At 33.4% G+C, this 11,490-nt stretch overlaps 2 protein-coding genes and 1 long non-coding RNA gene across 3 annotated transcripts; 2 read left to right on the top strand and 1 right to left on the bottom strand.

The window, feature by feature from the left end:
* Positions 1-1,831: 1,831 nt before the first annotated feature.
* LOC112012136 (uncharacterized) lies at positions 1,832-4,385 on the bottom strand. Its single transcript, XM_065762837.1, has 2 exons — positions 4,216-4,385; positions 1,832-4,115 (listed from the first exon to the last, which is right to left on the bottom strand). The coding sequence occupies exons 1-2, from the start codon at positions 4,261-4,263 to the stop codon at positions 4,020-4,022; spliced, it is 144 nt and encodes a 47-aa protein (XP_065618909.1). The 5' UTR covers positions 4,264-4,385; the 3' UTR covers positions 1,832-4,019.
* A 123-nt stretch (positions 4,386-4,508) lies between these two features.
* Positions 4,509-8,718, top strand: LOC112012051 (uncharacterized). The gene is made up of 5 exons (XM_065762834.1): positions 4,509-4,757; positions 5,623-6,243; positions 6,650-6,837; positions 7,955-8,193; positions 8,276-8,718. Exons 1-5 carry the CDS (start codon positions 4,602-4,604, stop codon positions 8,485-8,487), a joined length of 1,416 nt encoding a protein of 471 aa, XP_065618906.1. The 5' UTR covers positions 4,509-4,601; the 3' UTR covers positions 8,488-8,718.
* Positions 8,719-10,861: 2,143 nt separating this feature from the next.
* On the top strand, positions 10,862-11,490 carry LOC136063006 (uncharacterized). Its single transcript, XR_010624718.1, has 3 exons — positions 10,862-11,073; positions 11,234-11,358; positions 11,450-11,490. It is a non-coding gene; the product is annotated as an uncharacterized LOC136063006 (long non-coding RNA).

Genomic DNA, 11,490 nt, shown 5'->3' with positions numbered 1-11,490 from the left:
CACACTAAACCCAACAGTTTGCTTCATTTCAAATTTAGTTTCTTAAAAATCACTTCTTATGTATTATCACTAACAATAGATAAATTCAAATTAAAAAGTACATTAAACTTAAAATAAAAAAAAGAGTCTCATTGCATATGTGAAGTGCATGTAATGAGGCTAATACTTAATTAATAGGAAATAAAAAGTTATCTTGTGGGATCTAGTTAGCTCAACGAGTAGAGTCTTTAATGATTAAATAAGAGATTTGTGGTTCAACTCTTGCCTACACCATAACTTTTCAATTTAGGCTTTTTTTTTTTATATATATATATAAATTTTTTTCAAATTTGTTTATATTGTCTTTTTTTTTTTTAATGAATATATTTTCTATGTCCAAAATAAAAATCAATATGTGTGTGGTTTAATTAGATAGAAGATAATTTAAGTTTTTTTTTTTTTTTTTTTTTCAAATGTGTTTGTACTGTCTCTTTTTTTTTTTTTTTTTTTTATATTTTAATGAATGTATTTTCTATGTCCAAAATAAAAATCAATATGTGTGTGGTTTAATTAGATAAAAGAGAGAAACTTCTCACATTGAGATGAATGTAAAATTATGACTCTAAATAAAAAAAAAAATATATATATATATATAAATAAAAAATAAAAACCTCTTCGTACATATAATGAAACTAGTTTAATTTGTTTAGATGATATAAAACCATTTTAATTTGGTATTGAGATTTTTTATCTACAAAGACTCGTGAGTCGTGAGTTTTAATTAATTTTTTTAATAATTTAAATAATACAGTAGAAGAGGAGGGAATTTTTCATTAATTTTTTTTTGATAGGAAATTTTTAATTAATTTAAACTAACATAATTTAGTGCTAAAAATAATTCTAAAACTATAAAATAAAAAATACATAGATATAGAGTTTTTTGTTTTTTGTTTGTTTTTTTTTTTTTTGATAAGTTGTTTTTTGTTTGTTTTGATAGGTGATAAAAACTACAATTATTTAGAACGTGTAGAGAATAGAGTACAGTCCATCCTTCAAAGTTCAAAATCAAATCCAGAGGCGGCGATGTGTAATTTCTGAAGGATANCAGTGTGTTTGGTTCAGGGACTATTAACCCCACTGATTTCGGCTTCAAACCCCATGGAAAATCAGAGATGACAATGTAGTCTTCGTCTTCATCAATGCTGCCTCCTCCAGTGAAATCTCCGTCTTCATCTTCATCGGCTAGAACTTCAAAGAGAGAGAGAGAGAGAAATTGATTTGAAGAAAAAGAGAGAGAAAGAGGGGCTGGGTTTGACGAGGGAGAAAGCTAGGGTTTGAAAATATTTATGGGCAATTTTGTAAATATAATTTAATACTATGGGCAATTTTGTCATTTCATTCAATTAGTATCTCCCCACTCATAAGTAATGTAAGATCACCTCCATTAAGAAGGTGGTGTGAACCAAACACCTTAATGTCACATTACTGTAATGCCCACCACATCAAGGGCACATCACGGCGAACCAAATGCCCCCATTAGGTATGGGTACCATGGCTATTTTGATGTATTTGTGCTTCATATTTTGTTATTAATAAGTGAAATAGGTAATAACACATCATTTATGACTTCCCTTTGTATGGGGCAACAAACCCAAAACATTACAAGAAATATGAGCATTACTTACGTTGTCAAAATCTGAGTTGATGATGACCATCAAAGTAAACTCTAATTAAAGATGAACCAATTACTAGAGTAGAAATTTTAAAGGATATGGGAATTGGTGATCCAAGAGTGGAGGTCCATATGCTAGGATCAGCTGAGCAATTGGCCTCTGTCCTATTAATGGAGGTGATCTTACATTACTTATGAGTGGGGAGATACTAATTGAATGAAATGACAAAATTGCCCATAGTATTAAATTATATTTACAAAATTGCCCATAAATATTTTCAAACCCTAGCTTTCTCCCTCGTCAAACCCAGCCCCTCTCTCTCTCTCTCTCTCTCTCTCTCTTTGAAGTTCTAGCCGATGAAGATGAAGACGGAGATTTCACTGGAGGAGGCAGCATTGATGAAGACAAAGACTACATTGTCATCTCTGATTTTCCATGGGGTTTGAAGCCGAAATCAGTGGGGTTAATAGTCCCTGAACCAAACACACCGATCTTCCTAGGGTTGATTATGTGGGATCTAAAGAAGCTAGGGTTTCAGGAGAGAGAGGCTTGTTCCATTGAAGGATTTATTCTTGGCTTGATTTCGTGTGGAGTATTTCTTCTTGAAAATCTTGATATGTTGTTTGGTTGGTGAGAAAGTCCAAGAAAAGAGAAATTGTGGAAGAAATTGTTTGTTTGTATGTAGTTTTTCTTCTAGAAAATCTTGATTTTTTGCGTGGTTGTGATATGGTGGAGTTTGATTGTTTGGTTGGTGAGAAAGTCCAAGAAAGTAGAACCGAAAAAATAATTTGTGATATAAATATATTGTAAATTTGAGTTGTTTGGTTAATGAGAAAGTGAAGGAAAATTTTGTTCAAATATTTTATGAATTTTTATTTTAAAAAAAATGTTATTTAATTATTTAAATGGGCAATTCTAGAAATTCATTGTAAAATTGTAATGGCATTCTAACATTACATTGGTAATGTAATTAACCAGCCAAACATTGTAATGTTGGATTCCATTAATCACATTACATGAATCTAGGATTACAATAATGTAACATTGCACTTGGTGTAGCATCAAGTGAACCAAACGCCCCCAATATGTATTTGTATCACATATGTTGGAATACACCCATCAATAAGATTTTTTTTCATGGATACGACAAGGATACTTCTTAAGAAAAAAGGAGTTTAAATGTAAAATTCAAGATATAGTGTCTTAGAAAGTTAGAAACTGTAAAAATTCTAAATTTCTAAGAATATCTAATATGGATAATGATGGATGTGCTCTTTTGTTTTATTTTGTTTTTTTATTGGTAAGTTACACACACAATTCAGGGGGGAAATTAAAATTTAAAGAAAGTAACACACTGTAGGTCTTGGCCACAAAAACTTACCCTCTATCCCTTTATTAAAGTAGGAGGAAGTCCCATTTGAGCAGGAGCTCATTGATGATCATGTTTTCTTCCATTTTAAATAACTCCCAAATCAATTTTATCATTGCTATTCATCCTTTAACCTAACACACACAAACCAACCTATTGAATCTGAGAATATCAAAATTTGACATATCAACATATCAGTACACAGTTAACAAGTAACGAGCATTCTGAGAGTTTATGATACATAATAGGCATGACCATCTTGACCCTTAATTTAGCGAGTAATACAGCTGGTAAGGATGCTTGCCTAAGGCAGTTTCCCCTTTATGAAAAAATTTATAGTAAATTACAGCAGGCATCAATATACAGATTCTTATGCTCTAAAGACAAAACAATCTATAGCTCTCAAAAAGCAAATCGAGCTCCCCAAGAGACTTCAAAATAACCTCGCTTCCTAATTTTCTTTAATTCGCCAAAGCTTTAATTTTTCTTAAGATAATTTTTAAATAAAAATGAATCATTCCAACATAAAGCAACCTAACATCGGCAAGGCATATCCTAGCTGACTAAAGTTATCTAAAAGAATATTTTTTTATAGGTAAGATAAAATTTCATTAAAACAAGAGACATCATTCCAAACTTAGAAACAAAGGTCGAATTGTTCCTTCACATAGTAATGTGGCTCAAGTTATGGTCCACAAATAATCACACATTCAATAATACGAAACAAAGTAGATATTCTTCGAGCAGCATTTTATTGCAATCTCTATAATGAACGGATACGTAGACGGGTACAGCTTTGCTGTGTTCTGAAATGTGATTTGTTGTGAAGAAATCTTAAATTACAATCATACTCGGTATACTTTTTGTCTTTCAATGGAACAATCCAAGAAGAGCAAAGGAATTAAAAACATTTACGCATTTGCAACAATTAGCTATAAAATAAATATTCATCCAAAGAAAAAAGAAAAAAAAGTGAAATAAATAATTAAGAAGTGGATCTAAGGTAGAAAGAGTGGACAAGTAAATACCTTGAGAACCTTAAGCTTAATGCCTCCATAAACCACACCAAAAGTGAAAGCAGAAGCACGCGCCACCTACAAAGACAAAAGAAAATTCGCTCTTTGATATTATAATAAATAAATAAATAAAAAAGTCAGTGAAATTGAACTGAGAAATTGATAAAGAAGTAGGTACCAAGGCGAGAGTGCTGGCGCCAGAATAAGGGCCTGGAGGTGGAGTCATGATCGGTAATGGCTAGAAGTTGCAATTGTCCAAAAGTGCCTAAACCCTAATCCAGATCACTCACACCTCCTGATTTGTGGACTGCTCTTTTTTTTTTTCTTTTTTTTTCCATCTATTTTGTGTTTTATAAAAACACTTTGAATCGGGTCGGGTTCAAAACCAAACTAGGAGTAGGACCCAGGTTCGGCCCATGAAATGCCAGACCAAAAAAAAAAAAAAACAACTTATAAGTTATAACCCAACTTGACACGAAAAAAAAAAGAAAAAAGATTAACCGACATCGTCCAAAACGGTGGAGATCAGAAAGGAAATTTGCAGGAGAAAATTGGAGAGCGAAAATGGGAGCATCGAGTTCGACTGAGCAGAAGTTATCGAGTGAACAACGAGAGTTGGAATCCATAGCAGCTTCTACAGGAGCTCTTCCTATGCTGAAGAAAGATTTTTCCAAGCTTGCAGATCCTCAATCTAATGCACTTCCTCTCAATGCTCTCCAGGTACCATTCAATAACCCAATTTTTTTATTTTTAAAATTACCAGAAACCCCACTTTTTCAATTCATTTCCATATTCTATGCCTTAATCATCATAATTAATTCTTTATGCAAAATATAATTCTTACCATGAAAGCCCAATTAATTCTTACAAAATTTTAAAATTGTCAAAAGATCAATCAGTTATTTAGTTCAAGTCTTTGTAGTATGAAATAATGCATAAAAAATAAGTTTATGAGTTGAATAATAAATAATATCTGATTGGAATGAAAATTGGCATACATATTAGAACATCTAGAACGTGTAATCTAATGGTGAGATTTTTAAAATATGAATTAATAACAAGTTATTAAGTGGTGTAACTTGAACTGAACTCTCTCTCTATATATATATATATATATTAACTCAAATCGTAGATTAATGATTAAATGATTAAATTTATCATTTGTAAATTGCTTAAGTTATTGGGACAAGTGATAATTTATCAGGGGATCAGAGCAAATGATCTGAGTTTGAACTCTTCCTCCGAAGTTAAAATCCCATTAAATTTACCATCTTCTAACAACTTAAGGTTTAAAATGAATTCTGTTTCTGCTCCACATTCCATTTTAAAATTTTAAAATTCCATTAAATTCTCCATTTTCGAACATCTTAAGCGTTTGGACAAGTGGTAATTAATTATCAACAATGAATGCCAAAATGATATATTCACACAGCAACCAAGCAGATAAGTTGGGCTAATGCAAAGTACTGATGTGCATTTTGTTAGTTAATATGTGTGTGTGTTAATTAGTAGGTGAGACTTAGTACTTGTTTTATATTTCAAACATAAATTTTACGTTGTAACAAATAAAATCTGCGTGTTACAGCAATGTTTCAACATAAATTATAAAAGCCCAGTATGTGAAGCACCCACCAAGATGCCCGGTTCATTTCCTGTGTTATTGGAAAATCTGGGTTCATCCATTGTTGACCTCTTTCTTGTTACCCAAAAAGGGGGACTAAATTGGATTGAGTTTGTGAGAGGTTACAATAAGTGCTGTGGAAGAATGTCAGCATCAATGTCATTTAATACATTGTTCAGACTGTATGCTTCAACAGTGACAAAAGCAGGTCTTCCTTTGAAGATGGAGTTTGAATCTGATGATGCTGATTGTAAGATAAGCGGTTCGCTTTTGGCCAACGATGTTACTATGCTTCTTTGGATGTGTTGGACTATGTTGTGGGATTATAGAACTTTTAGAAATTCGAAAGAAAAGGGAAAAGAAAATCTTTGTCTCCCGGATGTTAGTCATCTTGTATTATCGGCAGTCACATCATGTGCTGAAGTTGCCAGTGACTTGAATGCGTGGGATTGTGATGTCTCAGCCTTGGAAGTTGAACTTCCCATGGGAAAGTTTCTTACATGGGCCTTTAAAACAATGCCAAGCCTCCCAGATTGCTTTACACAATTTGTCTATGCGAGACTTCAAAACGTTCTCACTTCAGAGGTATTAAATTGCTTTCTTTGAATCTGAAAATCTTTGAACTTTATGATTCCATGTCATCCAAATTTCATCATTACATTGTCTTGCATCTATCAGCAGTAGCATTGCTTATATGATGATTTGCTCACTATGCATGTACATGAACAATGTGAACTTTGTAGCTAAACTAATGGCTAATAGCTTTATGCTTTCACATATTATACGATATTGTGACTGTCACTTTCATTCTTTTTAATAATCCTCTTCAATCTTCATAAATACTGCCCAATTACCAGTTTACACAATTACCATTTTTTTTTTAAAGAAAAAAGTCATTATATTAGCTAGCTTTCTTCAGTATGATGATTATGGAAAAATATATATTTCATTTGGTTGAAAGGAATCTTTGTACCAATGGTTTTTCTTTCAGGATGAATCGACATCTTCGAGTTCATCACTAGGAAATATGTCCTCAACGAAGTCATGCAATTCTAATCTTTTAACCTGTGGAAGGGCATGGGCAATTTCCCTCACACTGAGAAGTACCATAAGTGAAGAGATCTTGCAATTATGCTTTCCAAGCGATGGTGATGGAATGGATGGAAAACTTCTTTATCAGTTTGTCATCTTAAACGTTGATCTTTTATTGATTAAACTATTCTATTATATCTTGTGCCAGTTCCTGCTTGACACTGTTGATGGTCTTTAGATTCGTTAAAAACGGGTGGATGTTCCATATGAGAAATTAAATTTCTTTTAAAAATTTTAGTTGACTGTTGCCTGAGGTGATACATTGCCTACCATTTAGCTTCCAGATTCTGTCAAATATGCAGAGTTCTGTCCAATTGAAATTGGAATTGATAGATACATGAAATTTTTTGTTAGTTTCATCCTTACAGGACTTCACTTTTTTTATTTTTTGTTTGTCGTAGGAATATGGGGTTGGCAACAACAAACAGCCACCAGCCTAGTTATGCTGACAACCAAATTTAAATTTAGAATAGAGTTTTAACTGTGGCTTCTTAAAATTTGATCATTATTGCTTATGAGGCCCCACATAATGGAAGCCTTTTGCATTGGATACAACATTTATTGTTCATGATGCATATTTCAATATCATATTCATGCATTCTTCATTTTGTGGCTACAACTTTCACATCTATTCTTTTGTTGAAACCTTTATATTTGGAATGCAGGCATTGTGTGGTTTGCAAATAACCTTTTTATTTTCTTTTCTGAACTTCAATTCAAATGGGTGATGATAAAATTGTTAGATTGACTTGGATATCTTACTTCATACTTTTTTAGACACGAATGCACATATAGAATTGCTTGTTTACCAGTTATTAGCTTTAATGTACAATTTTTTAAAACCTCACTTTTTCTTACCTTTTCAAAGTACAAGTATACTTTAGTACACATAATAGAAGCCTTTTGCATTGGATACAACATTTATTGTTCATGATGCATATTTCAATATCATATTCATGCATTCTTCATCTTGTGGCTACAACTTTCACAGAAAATTGTCTATTCTATTTTAGAAACTTATATGTTTGGAATGCAGGCATCATGTGGTTTGAAAATAATCTTATTGTTTTCTTTTCTCAACTTCATTTCAAATGGGTGATGATAAAATTGTTAAGTTGACTAGGATATCTTACTTCATACTTTTTTAGACACAAATGCATATGTAGAATTGCTTGATTGGCTGTTATTTTCTATGACTTTGTAGGTCATCTCTTCACGGGAGAGGCTTAAATAGATTTTGGTCTAATATTGGAGGATACAAAGGTCCATTGCTAATGTTGGTGTCTGCAAGTAAAGAAGATGCTCATGGGGGTAGTTCCAATGTTAAAAAATGGATCATTGGTGCACTTACAGAGAATGGTTTTGAAAATAAGGATCTGTTCTATGGAAGCTCAGGAAGTCTATATGCTATAAGTCCTGTCTTCCATGTGTTTCCGTCTGCTGGTATATAACATAGGTCCATTTTCTTTCTAGTATTTTGCCAGAAAAATTGAGCGAGTCCAATGACATATGTAATCATTGACAGGGAAAGAAAAGAACTTTGTGTATAGTCACTTGCATCCTGCTGGTAAAGTATATGAACGACAGCATAAGCCTGTCGGAATTGCATTTGGAGGAACTATGGGAAATGAGAGAGTCTTTGTCGATGAAGATTTTGCTAGAGTTACTATTCGCCATCATGCCACTGACAAAACTTACCAAACTGGTTCCCTCTTCCCAGATCAGGTACAATTGTAAGGTTTGAAAGTTTTGAGACCAATATTTCAATGGATTCAAATGCTGGTTTTTAAGTTATTACAGAAAAAGCTCTAGATCTAAAATTGTCAAGTTTTGTCTGTTATTTCTCACATTTTAATAATTAAAAAAAAATTAATATATATATGAAGAATTGTTTTAGTTTTTCATGTCATTTACATTATTTACACTATGTCTAACTTAAATAATGTTAGCCGCCACCCCCCCCCCCCATGTGGCTGCATTAGTAGTTTGAAATGCAACCTAAGGAGTAACCTAGTCATGGCAGTTGCTTGTTGGACTTTTGCCCTTTGATCTTGAATACCCATGTTTTTTAGTGGATGCCTTTTGTTTGAGACGTTGGTTTCAATTGGCCTTTTGACAAGAGTTCTAAAATAATCGGGTAAGAACCTAGGCTTGAATTTCCATGTGATTGTTCTTCTTTCATTTACCCCATAATCATATCTTTTTGTCAAATTCTTTTTTCATTGGACATGCATCACAATATATTTTTATTCTTTTGTGGGGGGGGGGTGGGGGTTAATAGATGGTTAATTGTCCCATGATGAGATTTACTCCTATGAGGTACTTTTAAGGGTCTCTTTTTGTTTTAAGTGATATATTTATGATTGGTTTTCCTATTTGCCAGTTTACAGCCACCTTTTAAAAAAGTATATATATTAGAAAATTTAAGAATATGTATGTATGTGTATGAAAGTTAAAGGTTGTAGAATCAGTGGATCTATTATTCCTTTAGTTCTGTAGCTGCAAAAGTTTAAATGTGTCCATGCTGATGCATTAGTATGGAGTGGTGCAACTTAACAGTGTTTTCTTATTCCCTTCTAAAATTGTATTTTTCTTTCTTTTGAAAAGGAGACTTACCCAAGACTTCAGTCGCTTCCAACATGGGAGGGCCAATATGCTATGATAATTTCTACATACTCATGGCTAGGGCATGCAAAAGAACCAGACTGAAAGGTGACTGAAGTCCTTGGTTGGCCAGCCATTTAGATGAATATGCCTTTCCACAGTGTCTGACCTACGATGCATCCTTACTGGATATCGATAGTTGTCCACAATTCTAGTAAGTCCAGCATGACTATCCAGAGGTTCAGGGTCAGATCAGAGGCTTTATAGACAGCTCTGGCATCAGATTCAGTAAGATGAAAGATTTTCCAGTTGCTAAAAGACGATTATCCCTTGCTAATTAGAAAAGTTTTGCTACAATATTAGAGGCAATGCCAATGACTCAGAAAGAGCCCCAAATTTAATGGTTACCGGAGTTTTTAAGCGAATCCTGTCTCAGCATGTCTACGATTCATGGGAACATTCATCCTTACTTACCTGGTGGAAATGACCAAATGATGATATACATTTCCTTGATTACCCACTGGAATTGACCCAATGGTCAAATACATTTTCTTTATATTTTCTGTTGAGGAGTAGAGGATTTTGAAGTTGGTTTGGTTTGGCTCCTATGCTTGCTGAATGTTAAATTTGAACAATGGTGGAAGGAGTTTGGATATTTGGTCATTTGCTTTCCCAGTGGCAAAGGGACTGAAAATTATGGCAAATTAGACACCATGAAATGTTACATCCAGAAACTATGGGGATTCAATAGATTTTTTATAAATCAATTTCCTGGAGTTTTGAGTAAAAAGATTGCCTATGGTTCCCTGCAATGCTTAAGATCAAGCTGATCCCTAAAATGTCCAGTCCTGTAGTAGTCTCAAATTATACTTTTTATTATTTTAAAAAACGTGGCCTTGCCCAGTTACTGTTGACATACAAACCGTTGTCTTGTTTTTAGGAGTTTATTGTTCTGTTTTTTTCCTCCTTCAGGGCTAAGTTCATGGGGTAAATGGAGTTTTGTTTCAAAACAAGTAGTTCATAATTGATTATGGATAGCAATCAGTGTGCTATATTAGTCCATATAGTGACATCATGAATGGTTTTAGGTCGAATGTACCGGAATTGAGATAGGCAATAGTCGTCAGAACAATCTGTGTTAGACAGGGTCAAGATGCACATGGTATCAGATGAAGTGAAGTCAGTTTATGCATATATGGTTTTGTTAGAGCTGATTTGAAATCTTTTTTTCCCCCTCTTTTGGTAGCCTTGATTTTTTAATTTATTTTTGTTTCGCATGTATATATTCTTTTGGTTTTAAATTTGAAGTCAGATATAAATTTGAAACAAGGTTAGGGAAAAAGCACTTCTGAAATTTCTGTACTGAAGTATGCTTACACTGTTATTTCACTGTGTGCCAAAGCTTTAGTTGCTTGACAGATTTAGTAAATTTTAATAAGGATTATGCATTTAATGATATCTTTGTTTAGTTGTATTATCCTATTTGTAATGGTATTCTCCCTTAAACAGGTTAAGCTGTACCTATCTGAGGAATCACCTTCACAAGTTGGGTTGGGTGGTCAAGATCACCTCCAAGCAAAGACATCTTTGCTATTGCATTCAACTGGTTTAGGGTCTGATGATAATCTGCCTCCTGGCTTTGAAGGAGCTCATCCTGCTAACCATTGGCAGATTAAGTTGTCCCAAATTCCTATAATCAAATGGAGATGTCCTCCTCAGGTAAATCAGAGTTTGGGAAGTTTTTATTTTGACCATTTTCCTTAATTTTAAAACTGAATTATGCCCCTGAAAATCTGATATGAAAGCTTCACTTTTAAGTCATTACTTTGCTTTTATAATTTTTTTTTTTTTTTTTTTTTTTTTTTTTAATTTTCAACAGTTTGTGCTGAATGTTGCTTGGCAAGTGGTTGCTGGGGAAGAAAGCGAAGAGACCGAGGTTCAAAATCAGAGGGAGATGAGAGTACTTGAAGCTGTTTATCCACGCCCCTCTGCCATTCCTCCAAAGTTTGATATTTTTCTTCCCTTGTAAAGCATTTGCTCTTACAATACTGATACTCTTCCTTGAACTTAAACAGTTTTTCTTGTCTCCGTGCAGCCCTACTGTTTCAGTGGATGCAGTAGACTTGGGTCATGACG

This window comes from Quercus suber, unplaced genomic scaffold, assembly GCF_002906115.3.
Source record: "Quercus suber isolate HL8 unplaced genomic scaffold, Cork oak 2.0 scaffold_475, whole genome shotgun sequence".
Classification (NCBI taxonomy): Eukaryota; Viridiplantae; Streptophyta; class Magnoliopsida; order Fagales; family Fagaceae; genus Quercus; species Quercus suber.
The sequence above is the reverse complement of the archived record's forward strand: the minus strand, read 5'-3'. Positions and strand labels throughout refer to the sequence as shown.